General features: G+C 40.3%; 2 protein-coding genes across 12 annotated transcripts in view; one reads left to right on the top strand and one right to left on the bottom strand.

The window, feature by feature from the left end:
- The window catches only part of shdb (Src homology 2 domain containing transforming protein D, b), a 29,673-nt gene extending 23,973 nt beyond the window's left edge, over positions 1–5,700 (bottom strand). Inside the window, exons 1-3 of one of the 6 annotated variants that reach the window (XM_007558742.2) lie at positions 1,596–1,915; positions 1,150–1,313; positions 628–994 (exon numbers count right to left, since the gene is read on the bottom strand). In XM_007558742.2, coding sequence (XP_007558804.1) covers positions 628–957 — 330 coding nt within the window. In that variant the 5' untranslated portion in view covers positions 958–994; positions 1,150–1,313; positions 1,596–1,915. Of the gene's footprint in view, positions 1–627; positions 995–1,149; positions 1,314–1,595; positions 1,916–5,441 lie in introns of those variants that run through there. The other 5 variants (XM_016674615.1, XM_016674617.1, XM_007558743.2 and 2 more) reach the window with 5 other exon arrangements.
- Positions 5,701–5,782: 82 nt separating this feature from the next.
- ankrd24 (ankyrin repeat domain 24) lies at positions 5,783–20,842 on the top strand. Of its 6 annotated transcripts, none has more exons than XM_016674599.1 (23): positions 5,783–5,884; positions 6,091–6,137; positions 8,699–8,829; positions 9,627–9,715; positions 9,821–9,885; positions 9,981–10,038; positions 10,222–10,292; positions 10,384–10,490; positions 10,909–11,081; positions 11,562–11,584; positions 11,827–11,919; positions 13,068–13,190; positions 13,286–13,405; positions 13,524–13,653; positions 13,778–13,956; positions 15,083–15,246; positions 15,626–16,407; positions 16,489–16,805; positions 16,965–17,198; positions 17,757–17,933; positions 18,031–18,198; positions 19,590–19,655; positions 20,206–20,842. In XM_016674599.1, the coding sequence occupies exons 2-23, from the start codon at positions 6,102–6,104 to the stop codon at positions 20,272–20,274; spliced, it is 3,375 nt and encodes a 1,124-aa protein (XP_016530085.1). In that variant the 5' UTR covers positions 5,783–5,884; positions 6,091–6,101; the 3' UTR covers positions 20,275–20,842. The 6 variants fall into 6 exon arrangements, with proteins under 6 accessions (XP_016530085.1, XP_016530087.1, XP_016530084.1 ...); XM_016674597.1 differs by lacking the exons at positions 5,783–5,884; positions 6,091–6,137 and adding exons at positions 7,088–7,147; positions 7,239–7,421; XM_016674598.1 differs by lacking the exons at positions 5,783–5,884; positions 6,091–6,137 and adding an exon at positions 6,724–7,147.
- Positions 20,843–20,988: the final 146 nt, after the last annotated feature.

Raw genomic sequence — 20,988 nt, 5'->3', positions numbered from 1 at the left:
CTACTGACAACATTTTGAGGAACAAAAAGACAATACCTACTTTATCTGCGGCCCAGACAAAGTAGCGTCTGGGCCGCAAATCGACCCAAAGCTACAACAAACGACAAACACAAGGCTGAACAAACTACAACAAAGTTGCTTTGTTTCATCCTTTTAAACTTTAGATCACATTCTGTTATAGAGCGTCCTGGATTTATACACATTGGAGACCTTTTTGAAAAATTTCAGTGGAATCAGTGAAAAGGTCCATCTTCTCTATGAAACAGATATATAGACCACTGTTTTACAGTTATAATGCTAACATTGCTAGTTGTGCAAACTTCTTATATAAGTTGCAAAAGGAATTTTAAATGTAAATTCATAAGTCTTTCATTGTTTTGAATTAATAAAACCTTGCTTTACAGAAACTGCTCCCTCTTACACACACAGCGAAATGTCAACTCGACTCCTAATGCAAGAAATTATTAACTTCCTTCATGGAAGGAAGATTAGAAAAAATATTTTGAAAGTTGTTTGTTGTTCTGAAAGAGAAATCAGGAAGTCAAAGGTTCACAAAATCTAGACATTTGAAGTCAGTCACTGATCAGTGTATGGCTAAAACAAATGGTAAGAATCAGCAGGTCTTACGGGCTCTGGTTGGTCTTCCAAAGAGATGGAGCTGAGAAGAATCTTGGTGCGTCCCAACTCCTGGGAGTCCACTTTGATCAGCCTGTGTTTAGGAGACTTCATGTCCACACTGGAAGATTTCATGGGAGATCCGTACACCGGTGTGGAGGGGTCAAAAGTCCCAGATTCCCCTCTGGACCTGCTCTCCGCATCCTCATACGGATCTTCAAAGTCGAGGTCCCTCTGCAGGCGGTATGCTTTGAGGATCTCACTCTCTGTATAGTCCGGAGTGGGAGGCTGTGGAGGCACCTTCCTGCCAAAGCTCAGGTAGTCCTTCAGCCACTTGGCCATGCCGGTTCAGCTTCCAAACTTGGTGCTGGATAGAAAACTGAGAAATGTTGGGGGGGTGGGACAGATGCGAGGTTATTGCTGGACCTTATTTCAGATGACACTGCATAAGATATGGACTGCTTCATAAAAGGACTGCGTATAAATATTTCTATTCTATCAGCAACTACATTAATCCTTTTATCCAAGATCTACCTTCTCCTAATCACAGAGCAACAGCCTGTGTGCCATTTCATGCCTCCATGTGACATTAACCTATGGAGACAGCTGGGCTTCATGGGCTCCTTTTGTTTCAACCATGGGAGCAGAGCGTCTGGCAACTGGACTTTACCCAAAGGCTTCTATTACATCTCACACCCCTGCAATAAAAGTCCGACGATAAAGCCAGGGTGCAAACATATAGAAAAGACCAAGAGAAGATGTTTGTTTGATTTTTTTAAATAACAAATTCATCTACACGGAAAGCTTCTAACTTCTTAACTTTTTGAAACATTTTTACAAACATTAAGTGTGAGTTTAGATTTTATATACATATATATAAAAAAGAAGGGCTTTTTGTCCAAACTTCTGTTCCACAAAATTACCAAAACAACGGATTTAAACATCGTAGAAAGCTGCGCTCCGAACGCGCAATCACTTACCACGCCAATTCAGTCCCTCGGCCACTTTGGATGCAAAAATCCGCGCTTCTTCATGTCACTAACGATAAAACTACACACAAAAGGCAGCAATCCTTGTCGTAAAGCCTGTTAAACCTCAGAAGAATGAGAAAACAGGAGCTTTCGGAATCCTTTCTTTCAGAAACTCGAGCGCATCGAAATCCATCCGGACTACCTCCTGAAAAATGTGCGAGTGAAGAGAGCGACGACAGCTCCGAGAGAGGCACAACTCAGCCGAGCGATTAAAGGGGAGGCGCTTCAGTCCCAGAGGAATATCCTCCTGCTGCCTTTCGCAATCAGCAGAGCGTTCATTCATTCAAATGTCTGTACACATCATGCGCCATGCAACAAGACATAGATCCCCTTCTTCCAAACCATTCTCAACGCAACTGGGTCTACTGGCAGAAACGCGTTTCTCAGGTGTTAATTATTTATTGCCATGACATCAGTAGCATTTTTTAAAAAATGTTAGAAAGTCAATTAACGTCATCGTAATTATTTTTGGTTTTAAGAGATAACGCACCAGAAGATGTCCAGAGAGGACTGCGTAAAACTGAGAAATACACGCATCCAAGCAAGCTAAACCATGCACTGATTAATAATATGTGGACATAAAACAAGACAATCTAACAATAAATAAATAATTAGACTTGTCCAGTCTTATTTTTAAAAGAGGTATTCTTTAGTGTATACACTCTGCCTCCTTGATGTTTTACATTTTCTCACTTATCTTCTCCCACACGTCACATTATCCTTTGTCCAGACTGCTAAATTGGATTGTATGCTACACTGAGCCAGGCACATCTGAGTCTGTTAAAAGATCGTAAATGCCTTTTTTCTTTACGACTCTTGTGAGCTCACTTTCTCCCAGGGGGCGGGTGACTGTATGAGGTCATCGAGCTACAATCCACCCCCACCATGGCCATCAGCACCATGACATCTAGACTTTCACATCCTCCCCTTTGCATGTTCACTCCAAACTATTGTTCACCAAGAACAAACACTAGTTCTAGATCAAAAGACACAGATCCAATATGTCCATGTTTATTTTATTTATTTATTTATTACTACAGTCCAATTTAAATTACTCCTTATGGTTATCTTGAACATCCTTGCCTTGACTACAAACAACGCTGGGAACCACCACTCCTTATTCACAAAACATGAAAAAAGCAGTTGAAATCTTACAGTGGATGCAATTTATTAAACGTTTTGGAATCAATACTTGTGCTGTCCCGAGGTTTTGCCACAATAAGACATTTTGAACATATTAAAATCTGCCACTGAGGACAGTGAACTTCTGTGGTAGAGATCCAGCAAAAGTTTTTTTATTTACTTCTGCTGGACCCTGGATCTGGGAATGACATAAGATCACATAAACTGTTTTGTAGATCAAAGGATTGAAACTTTGGATTTGGACTATTAAGAGATGATTCTAATACAAGCTCATACAGATGTACTTTCATGCATTTTGAACATACACAATGTTTTTTTTTCCCCAAACAAAACTTTTTATAACACTGTTTTAAAGATATACAGCTATGCCAGAAGTGTAAATAAATTGTGTCAAGAAGTTGTACGACATCTATATTAGATTTTGAGGTTGGGGTTGGTGAGAAACCCTCTAATTAGTATTCCATGTTGTTGGGACATTTCTGTTAACTTTTTCATATTTAAACTTTGAGAGTGGAGGTATTTAAACTTTGAGAGTGGAGGTATAATGCAGTAGTAATGGAGTAGTACTGTTTTAAAAGGTCTATCACTATGGGAAAAAATATGCATACAAGTATATACATTTGTTATAAAAAGTGAAAGAATCAAGTGGATCCCCTTTTTTCTCTTTATGCAAAGATTTCTTTGTTTGGAGAGTCTCGTTTTCACATGTCAAGAGGGTCAGTATGCAGTGTTAAATGTCTCAGAAAAATAATAAAATCAACTGATTCATTAAATGACATCTTGTCCCAACAATCCACACACAAACACATACCTTTCCGAAAAATACTAGTAGAAAGTCAGGGGTGTAATCCTTTCCCCATATGTCAACAAAAACTACTGAGCAGCAAATTCCTTCATCCCCTTCTAGTCTTTTCTCTGCCATAAATGAGATTTCCTTTTTTTCCCTCATGTCATATGTTTGCATGTTGCAGCAATCTTTCCCTTTTTGCCCCTTCTCTATCCCCTTTTATCCACTCAATCCGCTCTGTACAGCTCGTTCTTTAAAACTCCCCATCACAGGAAAGCAACATCGAAGATTTAATTTATGTTTCTATCCTGTCCAGACTGAGATTAAGAAGTTTATGGATGAGGAGATTGAAACTAACCTGGGGGAAAAAAAGGAGTGAATGTAGGTCAGGTTGAAATGAAAATCGGGAGCTCTCTAAGAGGAATCATCAGACACAGAATTGCAGGCAACCAGACAGGTATCTTTCCATTTTATTATGCTTTTATCATGGAGAAAGAAAAAAATAGTTGCATAACAACCCACACTCTAATTACATTAGTAAAAAAAAGGAAACAGCCCCAGCACAAGGGTGCTATACAATTTATCAGAGAACTAATAAAACTGTCTCATTATAAAAGGCTATATATGGAATCAACAATTCCTGTGAAGTTCAGGATTAACTGGCATTTCAGTATTATGAACATTATAAACATCCAGTTTTTCTGCCGGATTCAGTGGGAGGTAGGTTTTAAATACATAATAACAGAACAACAAAAGTTATTTTTTGAAAGCTTTGAATTTAATAAAACCCTTTGTGTTTATCAAAGGAGTTGGGAAAAAAAGCAAAACTGGAGGAATAATTGATTTCTGTAATTTCATCTGCCTAGCACTTACTGCCCTCTTTTGGTGGCTGATGTGAATTGACATTTATAAATATACACTACCTTATTGTTTGGGCTCAAACTCTTGAGCGATTATAGAACTTTGGTCAAACTTATTTACATGAGGTTTGCTGGAATAGTTTACAATCATACTTCCAGATATATTAGTTTCACAGCACAAAATTGTACTGCACTAAAAATAAATTGAATTGGACTGAATTAGACTTTATAAAAATACATAAATATGCTGTGCTTTTTCTGAACACCGTCTTGAAATATCTTTTCTAACCATGTAGGTCTACATAAATTATTTCAATGTATCATAGAATACTATTATGTGTTTAAGTAAATTGCTAATACTTTTCCAAATACATAATAGAATGGTAAGAGTTTTGCACTATTAAAAAAACAAAATAGTTTTTTGTAAAAGTAATTGTGGACTATTGTATCATACTGATAATTGGGCTACAACTACACCAGTCCATGTTTAACTCTTTTGTCCATTTGAGTTACAGTTCCAAAAACTGTAAGCATACGTATGCTTACAAATACAATTCAAAAGTACGATTTCTCCTGACGTTTTATCTTGCAAAAGCATTCAATCTTTGTTAAAACGTTTTTCACGTTTTGTCACATGAGAATTGATATGATGTGATCCATTATGTCGGTCCCTCCATACCGCAGGCTAGTTGGTTGTATTTAAGGATATTTGTATCCTGGCAAAACGCAAATGCACATAGGATTTATCAGATTTTATTCTTAAAAAGTATACACAGCTTCACAATTATGCACAGCTTTATGTTGACCCAAGAGCTGATGACAAAATGTGAAAAATATTTTAAGAGGTAATAGTTTTACAATAGACGTTTTTCGGAGTCCTATTTTTTATTTTTTTTTCTGCTTGAATGCGATTAGTTGTCTTTATGCTTAAGAAGCATTACATCGGTTTCGAGTGAACGTCTTTCTTTTATTTATTTATTCACTTTGTGTCTTCACTTAACTCACCTCTTAACGTTTCCCGGGTCGACCTGGATCACAGACGCCATTGGTCAAACTCACAGTGACGCAATGAAGACCGCCCAACATCCCGGGACACTGGAACTTTCCCTGCACTAACTGTGTAGAAATCTAAGCTGATAAGACGAGCTTCAAATAAACAAAGACATATGTTCTTTTTTTATTCAGAGGTGAACGCATGAATAATTGTCAACATGGTTTAAAACGAATAAAAACGATATTGGTGAATGCTCAGCAGACAAGGCGACAGCTGCAGTCCATCATCGCCAATCAAGCACTGATTCGGCATTGTGCGCGCTGCTGATTGGTTGATTTGGGACTGGGGCGGGCTCTGTTAGTGCATCGAGCAGTCAGCAGTGAATTCAGTATTTTTCTGTGAGCAGTTGAAGTGCAAGTGTAACACCTACCTGGAAGTGCACTGACATCCACAGGTAGGCGGCAGGTTTACCTGTCAGCTAAGATTTACTATTTAATTTATTGCTGTAAAAGGGGTTAATATTTAGTCTTTGGTTAGTTCCTTAAGTGTTTTAAAATGTTGCTGTTTCCTAGGTTTTGGGACTATTTGTGATATTAAAATTTATATTTATTAACAACGCCCAATTTCTGTTTTTAATGTTGTTGTTTTGTTGTTGTTCAGTTCAAGACATTATGAAAAGTCTCAAAGCAAAGTTTAAAAAGAATGAGGTAAGAGGCATCTTGTGTGGACATTGTTGAGGATTAAGTGTGTGAACTTTATAGGAACATGTCACTTTCCATGAAAAATATTTTTCTCTCAACCCACAACATTTGCTAGTTGCTTTCTGCAGTTCATTTAAATGAGTCTGAGGGGGATGTATTAGGATACAGTGTCACTAAACAGCAGGAAAGCAGAACTGCCACTAGGCTGCTGTTATAACCAGTGATCTCAAGTAGCCTTCAATTATTAACATGTAGCCCATGCACACTGACTCAAACACACTAAAAGGAGTCCTACTTCATGTCTGTCACTCTTTTTCTAATTTTGACTTTGAATTCAAGCAGCGGTTAATAGAAAAATATGTAGCATTCAATTGCAGACTTTTGAACTGCTGCTTTGCTGCTGCTGATAAATCAATAATTATATAAATTTAAAGCTACGCTCCCTCTAATGGTTTGTGTGTTTTGTTTGGTCACTCTCATTGATACCTTTATAGGGACCAAATTACAAATTCGATGATAACAACCAGATTAACCAATATGGGTGAACATGGTTAGGGGTCTTTTTAAGGCCAGCTACGCAGACAGACTCTCGCCACCCGAACCAGCAGGGCAAACAGGAGCTTATCCCACGTTTCTCCCCCCTCTTTTTGCTGAGTCCTCACATCACACAGGCCCCGCTCTGTAGCTGCAGAGAAACAGATCTCACTATGCTGCAGGAGGGGAGCAGGGATTGGGAGGGGGAGCACTGTGCAGGACTTAACAAAAACTAATGGTAGCAAATAAGGGAACTGCTACAGAGAAGAAGGCAGTAGGGGAAATGATCAGTTTGGAGAAATTAGGACAGGAGGGAGGGATACTGTCGTGGACAGACCGGCTGGGCCAGTGCATGCAGTTGAAGCAAGACGAAAGGAGACTTGTTTCCGAATCCGGACAGAAGATGCCGTTTTGGGATGTGTTGTGAAGACAGGGAGGGGTTGTGTCGATGTGTGTATGTGACAGTTTATAGATCACCAGAGGTAGGATTTAAAAATAGTATAGATTCTCTGCTATGCAGATCTATGCTGTGATGTTGCTCTGACCTCTGGAAGGTTTTTTTTTTCTTTCCAGAAACTCATTGATTTTCCTGAGAGACTGAAATGTGACATAGGCATGTGGCATACAGTGGTAAAATAGTACTCTCTGGCAGTGTTTAGTTTTGGTTGACTCTCTGCTAGCAATATGGATCCCCAGCAGCCTGTGTTTAGCCTAATGAAGCGGTTCTGTCCTTGTCTCAGCCTGCTGCCGCTGCCAGTAGGTATCCTCTGTCTCTGTTTGTAAAAATTCTGAACAGAAATTGACCGTAATTTTACTTTTTTTTTGCTTTCTATAACATATCTCAATGATTAGTGCTTTAACTATTTTTTTTACATGAACAACATCTTCTAAAACAGTGTTGAATGTTGAGAGATACAGGGCTGGTTGGGTATTTACATACACTCATCATCGGCATGATTTTAAAAGTAATTTAGTAACTTCTCTCGCACGAGAAACAAATCTAGTGCAAAATTTTACATTCACTTATCGGTTTCTATAATTTAGACAGTCAAAATAGCACATTTCATATTAACATTTGGTATTTCGTCACTGAGTAAGTTGAACCCTGACCATGCACTTTTTTCAGCCATCAATACTGCCATATTACTAGCTATATCTTTGATTACTCTTTTACTCAGAAGTACAAGAACTCATTTGGATTAATTTAGGGCTCTTGAACTAGTCTAGCTTTTGACCACAATCTGAAAAATCCCTTTCCATAAGCTCACCATTGCTCTGCTTCATCCATTTGAAAACCATTTCTAGTGTGAGTTTTGGATCATTTTTCTGCTGGAACACCCAGCCATGTCAAAGTCACGTCATTCGCAATGTGCAAAGTAATCCCTGGCTAACGCCCATACTATGAAGCGGCTATCACTAACATGACAGTGGGTGTAATGTTCTGAGTTTCAGAAGCCTTGCCTTGACTCTTTCAAAATGTACTGCACTGTTGTTTGAGCTATTTGCCCAAACAAATGTGGGCAAATAGCTCCATATTTGTTCCCTTGGACTGTGAAATATTTCTGTGAATGGTAATGGACTTGTATAGGAGGGCAACTGCAAGTTTCAGTCATGGTAGATGTTGCCTATTTCCATGTCATCATTCTTTCAACCCATGGTGACGCGCACTGACCTTCTTACACAGTGTATACACTGGCGTTCCAAAATCTTGGAGTTTATGGCAGACTTGAACCTTGGCGATTTCTTAGTTGTTCTATCCTGACCAATTTCCTTTCATCGGAGATGGTTGTTCTGGTCAGGTGAGGGAAACTCGGACACAGTTGGGTGTTTTAATGTGACAATGACTCCAAAAATACACCAAAATTGTTTTTCGAATGGTGAAGGAAGGCTAATATTAAACTTACGGCATCCATGCCACTAATGAGTATATGTAAACTTCTAGCTGGCACTGCATAAAGTGGGTTCTCAGTTTTCATTGGGGCTGTGCTGACCTGGAGGGTGGTGAAATATTGTTTTGACTCCCTCGCTCATAGAGTCAAGACTGGAGCAAGAGTGATGAGAGGCTGCTGCAGGCTGTGGAGCAGAATGAACCTGACAAAGTCACTGCCCTCATTGTCAAAAAAGGTCTCTGTCCAACCAAGCTGGACGCTGAGGGCAAGTCAGCGTAAGTTGGACATTTTTATCTTTACAAATGCTGGAAATTTTGCTGTAGGTGTTTATTGTTTTACTTAGTCTTAGCTTATTAGCACTATTTATTAAAGCTGTTGATATTTTTAAAAGAAACAAGAAAAAACATAATTACCTAAGCACAAATAATTTTTCTACTAAAAAAAGAAAACTTTTTTGAGATAAGCTTTTGCGCACAAGTTTAATTCACTCTTTACTGCATGGCCATTTGCTCATGAAACATGTCTTCTTTAGGAACATTAACTTGGAGACACGATTTCCTCTTTATTATCAGGAATCATTCCAGATGATTTTCCCTCGCAAAACTTTTTCCCATTTTGGAATTTTACCAACACAAACTGTAGTGTGTTTTTTTAATTATTATGATGACTATGATTGGTATTTTCTGTATTAGAACAACACAGTGTTTATAGTTTTCAAATGTTTTTACAAAATAAAATCTGAAAAGTCTATTCTCTTTAATCTGATACCCCTGAGTAGAATCTAGTGCTACTAATTGCCTCATGATGTCACCTAAGTAGAGTGAAGACACATTTTTATCAAGAGTTATAGAAAGCTCATCTTTTGTCATGCACAACCTCTATAGTTTAATTTTAATACTTTAATGTTATCAGTTTCAAATATACCTGTGGTCTTTCTTGTAACGTAGAGACTAAAATATGCCTTCATTTTGGCTTGAAAATATTTGGTAAACAGAATCAAGACAAGAAATATCAGTAAAAACCAGCTGCATTCTTCTCATTCGTATTGACTTGTTAGTATATCTTCTGCCAGATTCCACCTCTGTGCATCTCGAGGCAGACTAGATTGCCTGGAGGTAATCATATCTCATGGAGCTGACGTCGGTGTCACAGACGGAGCTGGTATGATGTCTGATTATGCGATCATGCTCCTTTAAGCTAAGAATAGCCTCTGCCAGATATGCAAACATACATTTTTATTTTCTGTTTGCAACCTGCTGACTACAGGTTTCAGCGCACTTCATCTTGCAGCCAAAAATAATCAGCACGAGTGTTTAAAGCGACTGTTGCAGGTAAAAATCAGCGACACTGTATCTGATCCAGATCATGCAAAGAAAAAAAAAATGTTGCCAAATTTGATTGTTTGGTGTTTTGTGTGGTGCCTTAGGAGAGACTGGCGGTAGATTGCACAGACAGCATTGGCAGGACACCACTCCATCATGCAGGTACCATCAGTGTCATCTGCAAATATCAAATTCTTCTTTAGAGTTTCTTATCATAGCTTTGCATCTAGGAATTATAAGATGCTGATACCAGTTGATTGAATCATACAGTGTAGTAACATTGCAGAAGCTGTTCTATGCTATTCTTTTATTTTATTCTATTTATTTTTTTATTGGATCGTAAAGCGATCAGTGGCTGTTTGTCCAGCACTGAGACACTGTGGGACTTTAAAGCCAACCTTGATGTCCGGGACGATGTAAGTTTGACGACTCTAGCTACGTTATGTGTTGTTTGGTTGTTGTAAGAGTGGAATGCCCTCGGTGATGGCTGAATGACGTCTTTTTCAGGACGGAGCCACGCCGCTGCTCCTTGCGGCCCAGTTGAGCAGAGTGGAGCTGTGTGTCTTTCTTTTGGGTCGAGGTGCCAATGCAAACACGCAGGACAACCAGGGGAGGTACATTGCTGCTCAGATTTTTTTTCTACAACAGTAAAGAATTTGTTGCAGTAGTAATAAATGACATATCTTTCTATATTTATTCTCTTAGCAGTCAGACTCAGGATGCACGGAGAGCTCCCAAGTTTTAGAAAATACTGCACTAGTTGCGTGTTTATGATCCAGCTGGGATCACAGGCTCTCACTGTTTTCCCCCAAAGGCAGGTTCTGAAACGCCAAGTGGAAGTTCTTGAAATAAATTCAGATATCAAATTAAATTATATCTTCTAATTTCAAATATTTGCGCAGCAAAGACAATCATCATAGATGAAGAAAAAATTTCAGACGGCTTTTGTAAATATAATGGACTTTCTTTTTTGAGTGAACTATTATCGAACACGGGTATTTATTATTCTAATGACTGCTTCTTGATGGTCAGGTCGGCATTGATGCTCGCCTGTGAGAGTGAAAGTGTCGAGACTGTAGCGGCTCTACTGAGAGGGGGCGCAAGGACACAACTGGTTGACCAACTTGGCCACAAAGCTGCTGACTATGCCATAACTACAGGCAACCAATGCATTGTTCGCATGTTGCAGGATGGAGTACCCCCAGGTACAAAACAAGGCCTTCTGGGTGTTTTGTGTCATTCTTGTTTTTTTTTTTGTTTTGTTTTTTTTTAAGTGGATAAATTTCTTTTCCTGAAAAGTTACACAGGCTCTCCTGTGAAGCTAACTGAACCATTTATTCGTCTTACATAATGCTTCCCCAGAAAGTAGCTGTAGTTGTTTGATGAGGAGCACAACTGGGTGTGTTTATAGACTAGAGTGAAAAAAACAACAACATTTTGCCCAGTGAGATTGTATACTCAAATGAAAAACAAATGGGTCATGATAATGAAGAAGATTTGATGTGCACATTAAGCCTAACCACAAAATAATGTCTTAATTTGGTGGATTTACTTTGAGATTCATCAACAAGCCCAGACAACAATGGAAGAACTGGTGGCAGGGGAAAATTTGCCATGTTTTCATTTCATTTCAATGTATCTCTTACATTTAGCTCACTGTGTCTTTTCCCTCAATGCTCACGTAGCTTCTGAGAGCGCAGGCGAGGAGGTAATATTGCATAGTTGTGTGTTGCATCACTGCTTCCATCTATGAGACTATGACTTATTTTGGCCCATCATATTGCGCATGTTTCCAATATGAAGTCATTGTTTCAGTGTGCTGCCTTCATCTTCATGGCGTTCTCTCCTCTTTACCCCTTCTGTTATCTTGGGTTTTCGTCTGTTCTGTTTCTTATTTTAAGTTCAGCTTGACCTCTGCTTGTCTGTGATCCCCCTCTCACTCCCACACAGCCCATTCAAATCCCCTCAGCCGCTTCATCAGTGCAAGGGGGGACAACCCCCCGAAAACGGAAAGCTCCTCCACCGCCTCGCTCTCCTCTCCAGGTACTATAAAAATCATTTCAGCAGATGGCAAGTATTTTTGCATTTATAGTTCTCAGCCTTAATGTACATTCATCTTGTCACCTTGCTATCTACTGTTATGTCACCCACAGTACAGATTTAAATAAATTAATCTTTTATTTCAAATCAGAAATATGTTTTGGATGATTATTAAAGTATGTGTACCTTAATTTTTGGTATTTCTGCTGCTAGTATATAATGTTTTGCCAAAAGGGCAGCACTTAGTGTTTCCTAATAACATTTCACACAACATTTCATTATTCCTACGAATCTCTAGATCATCCAGACTCCTAAAGGTCTTTTCTCATACGCTCATTTCTTTAACTCTCACTACATGTTTTCAATAGGATTTAGTTCTGACACTTAGTCATGGGAAATTAATTGTTTTGTGTCTAGTGAGCTATTTCTGTTTGGATCAATATCCTGCTGGACGACCAACATCAAACCATTTTCAGTTTCTAGCACAGACCAGCAGCGTTTTTTTTTTCTTGTCCTTTTATTTCAAATAATTCATTATGTCATTCAATCCAACAAGGTCCTCAAAACCTAAACCTTTTGGAAGAGAAATAGTCCCACATCATTACACCTCCTACACCATGCTAAACAGTAAGCAATGTTGCAAACTCTGCATGTCTAAAGTATTGGTAGTAGGAACAAAAAGGCTTTCTTGTTGCTATATCTCCCAAACAATCAATTGTGATAGGCAGCATAGTTGCTGTGGAGAATGAGTCAACCCAATATTCAACATTCTGCACAGTTCTCTAGCGGAGAGCTTCAGAAATGATTTATTATTATTATTATTATTATTATTATTATTATTATTATTATTATTATTTTCTTTAGCAGTCTCCTCTGTGATTGAAAGATAAAAATGGATTGTCATCTAACCACACTTGTCACAGTTCTGGTTATTTAAAACTTTTGAATTATTGGTCTGATTACAGATGTCGGCAAATTGAAGTAGGTATAGTCACCCTGTTGTTGTCATTTGCTGACTTTTTACCTAAGACAAAACCAGACAAAGATATTCTTTATCTACAGATAAAGAATATGGATATTCCTTTGGTAAACATTTGTTTGGCGGTGTCATCTCTCCATTGACACTTTTTGTTCTTGTTCCAATCCCAAAGATCCAGGACCTCTCAGGAGGATCTGAAAAGCCTTCAAGTCCAGCTCTCCCTGCCAAATCCCCTGAGCCCCAGAAATCCCAATCTCCATCTCCCCAGCCCCCTGGAACTCAGCAGTCATCTCAGGTAAAGCTTTACTTTTACTACACTTTTATGATTTCTTTGGTCCTCACCTGCATGAAATTGTGTCTCTGATTTCCGTGGTTGTGTGTGCGGATTAGGCAGAGGATGAGGAAGTGTTTGAGGAGATCCGACGGCTGCGTCTGGAGAGAGGGCGCCTGCTCCAGAAGATTAAGGCCTTGGAGCAGCAGCAGCAGAGCGCCCTATCTGCCCTGGAGGAGGTACAGACTTTTAGAGAAAAGCACTTTCTTCTGCTTTTATTGCTGAATCAGTCAACTTTATTCATGAACAAAATAATAAGAATTAGTTCTAATCTCCAGTTATACGTGTGCACAATAGCTGTCTCAACTAAAGCAGCATCTGAAGGAGGCAGAGGCTGAGAGGGACAAGCTGCTGGAGGAGCTGAAGGGGGCTCATGGGATTGGGGCCAGTGACTCAGAGGACATGGATGAAATGCTGGACTTCCCTGGTATACAGTCCTGAGAACGTTCCCATTCTAGGAATGGAACATGGCTAGACTTCCCTGCATTCAGACCCGTCTATAAGTCCATTGATTCACTTTTGTTTTGGTCTCTCCCGAATGTTCCCTGCAGAGAAGCTGCTCTCCAAGCGCTCTAGAGCGTCCCCTGCCCAGGACGAAGCCTCTTCACAAACGGATGCAGTCTCACCCGGCCCGTCTCCTGCTCCCGCAGACCCGGGATCAGTCGCTGAGTTGCAGAAACAAATAGAGGAACTAATTTCACAGAACGCCGAACTTGTCCTTAAAGTGCAGGTAAAGGCAAAAACAGCAGAGTGGTGCCAATTAGATGGAGGGTTTCCTGCTGAATGTTCCTGACTCGCACATTAGTGATAATCACTAAAAAGAAAACTCGTCATGATTCTGCACTCACTTGCAGGTGACGGAATTGGAGGAAAAGCTCACAGAGAGACAGAGACAGTTGATGACTGAAACACTGAGAGAGTCACGCTTACATAGGTTGAAAAATTAGCATCAGATGGAATCATTTTGTAAATATCACCCTTCATCTGGATCATTTTGGTTGCAGAAAATAGAACTCTTTATCTATGAAGTTTGGGTAAGCTTTCTGCTGTTTGTTCTCCACTGGATCACGGATCACAGGCTCAGAGTGTAAGATTAGCCTTGCTGCCTGACAAAAGACCTCACAGAGAGACATCAGCTCAGAGATCAGGGATGAAACCAAAAGAATAGACTTTGTAAGGATGGATAGATAGAAGAAACAGAAACCTCTTATAGTGGCTGATAAGCAAATGGCAAAGTGAGTTTGGTTCGCAGGTGGACACTGGTGGCTTACTGTTTTAAAGCTAAATATCTATGGTTAGTTTTGAAGTTGTTAAGCCCTGTTAAGAATTAAATGCATTCTAAACTTTTAAAGGAGGGACCATTTTCAAAACTGTTTTTTTTGTTGTTGTTTTTTTGCTCCCGCACTCTTTGAGCTTCAAAATCAAGTATGGTGTCAACTATTGACCCAGTCAAGGCCTTAATAACCTCATGTTTTTTTTGTTTTTTGTTTTCAAGCCAGAACGAAATCTGAGGTTCTTATGACAGAAAAAAAATTGAGCCTGTGTGAAATCTTAATCAAATAAAATCACAATAAAGTTAAACTCCAGATGTAGTGTTTTTGAATTGATGAAATTTTGTGTTAAAATACATAACTAATTTAAAATACAAAAAAGAATAGTAGTAGACTTTTCATATGTGTGCAATATTAGACACACATTATTAGTCGCTTGAGCAAACAAAAGTCAGCTCCTGAAAGTTTTTTTTTTTTTTTTTTACAGTGTAAATATAAAATCCACAAAGAGGGAAGAAAAAAAAAGTGTCCCTATAAGATTTAACTCATCTTATTTGACTGTGATCCTTTCTGCATTGTTTACAGATGCTGGAGATGTTCGAGAAGGACGACACGGACATGCAGACCACCAGCTCAGACTCGGTGCCCGTGACTCAGTATGAGACTTTGAGGAAGGAGTTTGAAGCTCTTCAGGAGCGCTTCTCTCAGGCCCAGGCTTCACTGGAAGCCTACAGCGTTTCTGACGAGCAGTGAGCTGACTTTATTTATACACCACAAGCATCTCAGCGCAGCTTCTGCGCTTCATTTAGCCATGAATCGTCTATTTTTAGATCAGCACAATAATATCTCTTTCAAAATCCCAGTAGGTTTTATTTCTTTAAAGGTCCTTTATTCAAAAAAGAAGTCATATATTTAGTTCTATGTAGATTTATAGCACCATGGTTTTCTTTTTATCCTAAACCACTTGTGCGAGATTGTTAAAGCAACAATTTATATTAAAATTGTCCTCTTTGTTGTAATAATAAATTAGGTTTACTAGTACAAAAAAAAAATTCATGGCTAGACACTGACTTTTGATCTTGTTTGCGGAGAAGTTGCCTGTGTTGACGTCACTTTGTTGTCATGCAGAAGCAAAGGCAGCTCTCAGAATGGAGGTGGAGATCCAGAGAGCACAGGAGCTCTGGAAGAAAAGCTGCGTGGTCTAGAAGAGCAGCTGGCCTCCTCCCAGTCCGAGCTGGAGGAGCTAAAAGAGCAGATGCGTCTTGGGGTGCTTTCTGTGGAGTGCGCTGAAGGAAACGTTAGCGCAGCAGCTGCCGGGGCTGCGGAGGGAGAAGAAGGTGCGAGCCAGGAGGCGCAGCAGCTGAGAGCCAGGGTGACGGAATTGGAGGAGCAGCTCGCAGAGCGACAGGGCGAGGCGGAGGGTCAGAGCAGCCGGGACAATGACACAATCAAACAGCTGACAGAGAAAGTGAAGGAACTCCAGGCTGCTCAGAGAGAGTCTGTGCTCAGGGAAGAAGGCGAAAACAAAAGAGGTGAGGTGGAGAGCGTGAAGTCCCTTCGTGACAGAGTTGTCGAACTGGAGGCAGCCCTGGCGGAGAGCCGGACTTCGGGGAAAGAGGAAGCAGCGGCGGGAGATGGGGACCGGGTCCGGCGCCTTCAGGAGCGCTTGGCTGAATTGGAGGGAGAGCTGAGGAAGTGCGTGCCCCGTTCAGAGCTAGACGAGGTCCAGGTGACCCTCGGACTCCAGTGCGAGCAACTTGCCAGGGAGAGGGCAGACGTGGCTCGACGTCTCAATGATGCCCTTCTGGAGCTGGAGAGACTCAGAACTCCTCGACGTGGAGATGAAGAGGAAGAGGAAGAGGAGGAGGAGGAGGCCCATTCAGAGAGCTCAGAGCCCCCCGTCATATTAGGTTGGCTTGCTTTTCTGTATTGGATACGTCTGTGTTTATTGACAATTTAGCTTCCCTTGTCTTCCTACTGTGTCTGGTCAGATCGATCCAGGCAAACTTTGGCAGCAATGAAGGAGGAACTGGAGGTGGCAAGGCAGGAAGCAGCCCAGGCTCTGGACTGCCTGTGTGCCGAGCGGGAGGGCCGTGCGCAGGACGCCCTGCAGCTGAAAGACGCGGTGCCACTTTCAAAGCATAAAGAGGCACTGTCTGCCGTGTCGGAGCAGCTTGCTCAAACTCTGCAGGAGCTCCAAGAGGAGAAAACATTAAGAGCTCAAGCTGAGGAGCATGCAGCTAAACTCCAGGCAGAACTGCAGAGCAAACAAGACGCCATTTCCAAAGAGGAACATGAGAAGGTCAAGGTCAGTGCAGAAAAGGAAGCAATATAAAAAAAAAGCAATGCAAGTAAATCCTACAATTTTTTTTCCCGTTTTTGCTTCAGTTTGTTTATAATAGCCAAATTTCCCCTGGACAGATTTGTGAAGACTATGAGAGCTAACCTGTGCTTCCTTGTTTGAAAGGAAGAGCTACAGCACGCCCTGCAGGCCAGTGAGAGCAGTGCAGCAGCGGCGCAGGAGGCTCTCAGTGAGAAAGAGACAGAGCTGAGAGAGCTGAAGTCCCAGAAGGCTGCACAACAGGGCCTGATCTCCAAGGAAGACCACGAGGCGCTGCGCCTCTCTCTGCAGGCGGAGATCAACGCCACCACAGCACGGTTCAACGACCTCACCAGGAAACACGAGAAGACATGCACGGAGGTTAGTCCAGCATGTTCCCTGGTCTGTCATCAGTCCTCTTCAGTGGCCTCTAAAGCCAAAGTAGATGTGATTGTTTCTACGACGCACTGAGCCGTGCTTCCTTTGGGGGCTCTGTCTACCCTTTACATTATTCATCTGTTGCTTTTCCTCTTCGTTGCCTATCATTGTTGCCATGTAATGAGACTTGCAGTGAAAGGTAATTGTACAGAGTTAGACTGAAGGGGTTTTACGTATGGATGTGCATTAATGTACATACTATACAGTCATGCTACAAATACTAATTTTTGTAGAAATAAAACTCTACATCCTTAACATACCATTTACCAATATGCACTGCTTTGTGTTGGTCTTTCAACATAGACTGTCAGGATAATATACATTAAAGTTTGTGGTTGTATTGTGACATAATGTAACCAAAATCTCAGCTGTACATTGATATCTTTGGCTTGTGAAGGTGAAACTGCAATCAGAACTGTAATCAGAAAGTCCAAATGTTTAGACTGGTGACTGTTGACAATAATTTTGCTTCGTATAACATTTGTTGTCAATCTGGTCTAGGTATTCCAGGTGCAGAGGGAGGCGCTATTTCACAAAAGTGAAAGGCAGGCGGCAGAATCCCAGCTGGTGACGGTGCAGAAGCAGCTCTCCGAGCTACAGTCCCAGTCCAGCCACATCCAGGAGCTCCACAAAGACATCCAAGAGTCCCAGGGTCTAGTCAAAGAGAAGGACCGTAAGGTAACAGAGTACAGCTCCAGGTTTACCAACAACAAGCGTCGTTTGAGGTTTCGAGATGGCAAACTTCTTCATCCCGTCTTGTCTGACATTTGGTTAGATAACAGAGCTTTCCAAAGAAGTCTTCCGACTCAAAGAGGCTCTGGGAGCTCTCTCCCCTCCTTTCGCAAGCCCATCCCCTCCCTCGTCCTCTTTCACGCAACATGGCAATCCAGGCCAGCAGGTGGCGCTGCAGAACAGGATTGGCATACTGACCCAACAGCTGCAGGTGAGCAAAAACGTGACAGAGGTAGTTTAATGTGGAAAAATATGAATACCATAAATATTTGTTTTAGGGATGTATTGATAAATCAAAATATTTTTTGCACACAAATTAATCCAAAGTATATGCATGATAACAACAATCAATGTTTTGTTTCAGCAGAAGTTTGTGCAGGACAGGTCTGTTGTTCCTCAGCATATAGTAATGCCAGAGGCATTCGGTCTCCACACACTATGATCACATCCAGGTGCTTCTATCAGACGTAAAAAACGCAGACAGCTAATTCACTTGCATAGGAAGGCAGTGGGCCGAAGCCGCACTATAAATATGGATGCAGAAGCTGTCAGGAAAACTGCACTTACCTCACTGCATTCTGTCAGGCGTAAAGTTAGGTGCAGAGAGAATTATGGTGTGGGAATGATTTTAGGAGTTGAACTCAATCCCTTAGTTCAGATTGAATTACCTCTTGTTGCAAAGACATTTTGGGTAGTTGCATGCTCATAACTTTGTCAGAACAGTTTGGGGATGATGCCTTCATGTTTTAACAAGAAAAAACACCAGTTCATAAAGCAACAGCAACAAGAACACGGATAAGCCAGTAGGGCGCAGGAGAACAGCATTCCTTTACAATGAATGCTTTTTCATCCAACATCAGTCTGACTTCACAAATGCACTTCTGGAAGAACTGTGAGAAATGAGTAAAACCTTGACAAAGAAGCTGCAAAGGGTGGGACCAACATCATAATAAATCCCACAGATTAAGAATTGGATTTCATTGAAGCTCCTATGTGTGTATAGGCAGGTCATGGATTACCTTTGACAGAATAGTGCATGTCTAATTTAGGTGAGAAATATTGTTCTTCAATAAACACTTCGTGCTTCTGCTGATAATGTTTTTCACGCAAAGGAGTTTGCTGGAGAGCTAAGCTAATCCTGAAAAGACTTATTGATAAATTAACTCATATTTTAGTGCTGTTCTAGTTATACTCAAACGTAGAAAAAAAAAAAAAAAACAGTTCTCTTTGCGTATAACATTACCACTTTGTTTTGAATGTGGGAAAATGTAAATTGCTCTCAGGTGAGATCACGCCCTTGTAGGGCTTTTGACTTAAAACCCAGACTTGTTGGGTCAGCAAAATAACATGCCTGGGCATTAAGGCTGTGATTTTACACGCACAAATTGCTATATAGATTGTGAGGGGTGTGGCAGACGTAATAGCACTGATGATACACCAACAACCTGGATCAAGACATTGAGCTTAGTCAAGTACTCCAGTACAGACAAGTAAAAATAGACCCAATTTAATACTTGGGTTGCATCAGATCAGAATATCTCCAATCAGTACATTGAGGATCAGATACTCTGGCTCTTAACTCTGAAGTGATCTTTTTTCCAGGACTGGGAGAGAAAGCATAAACAGGTGGTGGCTGTGTACCGCTCACATTTACTAGCAGCTGTACAGGTCAGTTAAGAATACATCTACATGCACAAAGTAAATGTAAAACTGTCTCATTGTTAAGTGTGTGTTACATGTGGTTAATTGAGTATATGTGGTTTGTTTTATGTGGTTCTTTCATGCAAAGCATTCATATTTGGTTTGATTCCTGAGATAATCAAATTATGTTTGTACTGCACAAAAACAAAATAAATGGAGAACAAAGTAGATTATGAGCGACTCGGCTTGTTGAATTACAATTTGGTCAGATAAATATACGTACTAAAAAAAATGTCATGAGAGACTCATGGAGGAAATCACCTTAATCTGTTGATTAGCCTTATACTGTTGAAGGTAGGAGAACTTAAAATTACCTGAGCTGACCTAGCTTGTAGTTTTTAACTAACAAATATTGGTAGGTTGGCCAGTGTCTGAAAGAGTTCAGTTAAAGTTCCCAATGCAGAAGAAATTCAGAAATGATCAGTGCTCATGTAATAGTTTGATGCTGCTGCAATTAGACCAGAGATTTACAGCATCATCCTTCCCTGGTAACGGGCTTTGGCACTTTGCTCAACAGGGTCGCATGGATGAAGAGGTACAATGCCTGCTGCTTCAGATCCTGAGGATGTCACAGCAGGGACACTGAAGTCTCTGCAACTGGCACCACACATGTAAAGCTCCATCACTCTAACCTATAGGACCAAGATAAGACCTCAGTTAGAATGCCAAACACAGCCAATCCGCGGTCCGACATCGCTGCATGTGTGTATTACGAACCTCAAACAACAACCCTAATTCTTCCCCGATTAGTAATATCCAAGAGAATTGAATAGGGAGTGCCTCTGTTTTTTTTATTTGTAAGTAGCTAATGATGGGAGATATGTAGATACAGAGTGGGTATTTTGATTTCACTGACCGTGTGACAAGTCTACTGATTTTACATAAAGTTGTTATAATAAAAAGGAAAACAATTGCTCTCCCTTGTGATTATTTTTCACATTTTAGTCAAAAGCTTTAGAGGTCGAGCTCCACCTTTCAGCTACCTGGCCATGGTGTTTGAATGGCCGTGTCAAAGTTCATACATTAATCTATTTGAAGAGTAGTGGTATAACTTGCAAAATGCTGTCTGTAGATTTGGCAAAAATATTTGCCTCTGCGTTTGTTAAGATGGTATGAAATGACAACCATTTATTTTTAATTGATCTAAAACTAGGGGGGAAAAAACAATTAATCTTTTAACTCAGTAGTATAATTTCTCTTTAAAAGTGATAAAAACACAGTCTTATTTGAGTAGATTAAAATAATTGATTTTCACAGTCAGTGGTTTGGAACCAGTTAATTTTCCCAGTAATAATATTTT

This window comes from Poecilia formosa, unplaced genomic scaffold (genome assembly GCF_000485575.1).
Source record: "Poecilia formosa unplaced genomic scaffold, Poecilia_formosa-5.1.2 Scaffold98, whole genome shotgun sequence".
NCBI lineage: Eukaryota > Metazoa > Chordata > Actinopteri > Cyprinodontiformes > Poeciliidae > Poecilia > Poecilia formosa.
The sequence above is the reverse complement of the archived record's forward strand: the minus strand, read 5'-3'. Positions and strand labels throughout refer to the sequence as shown.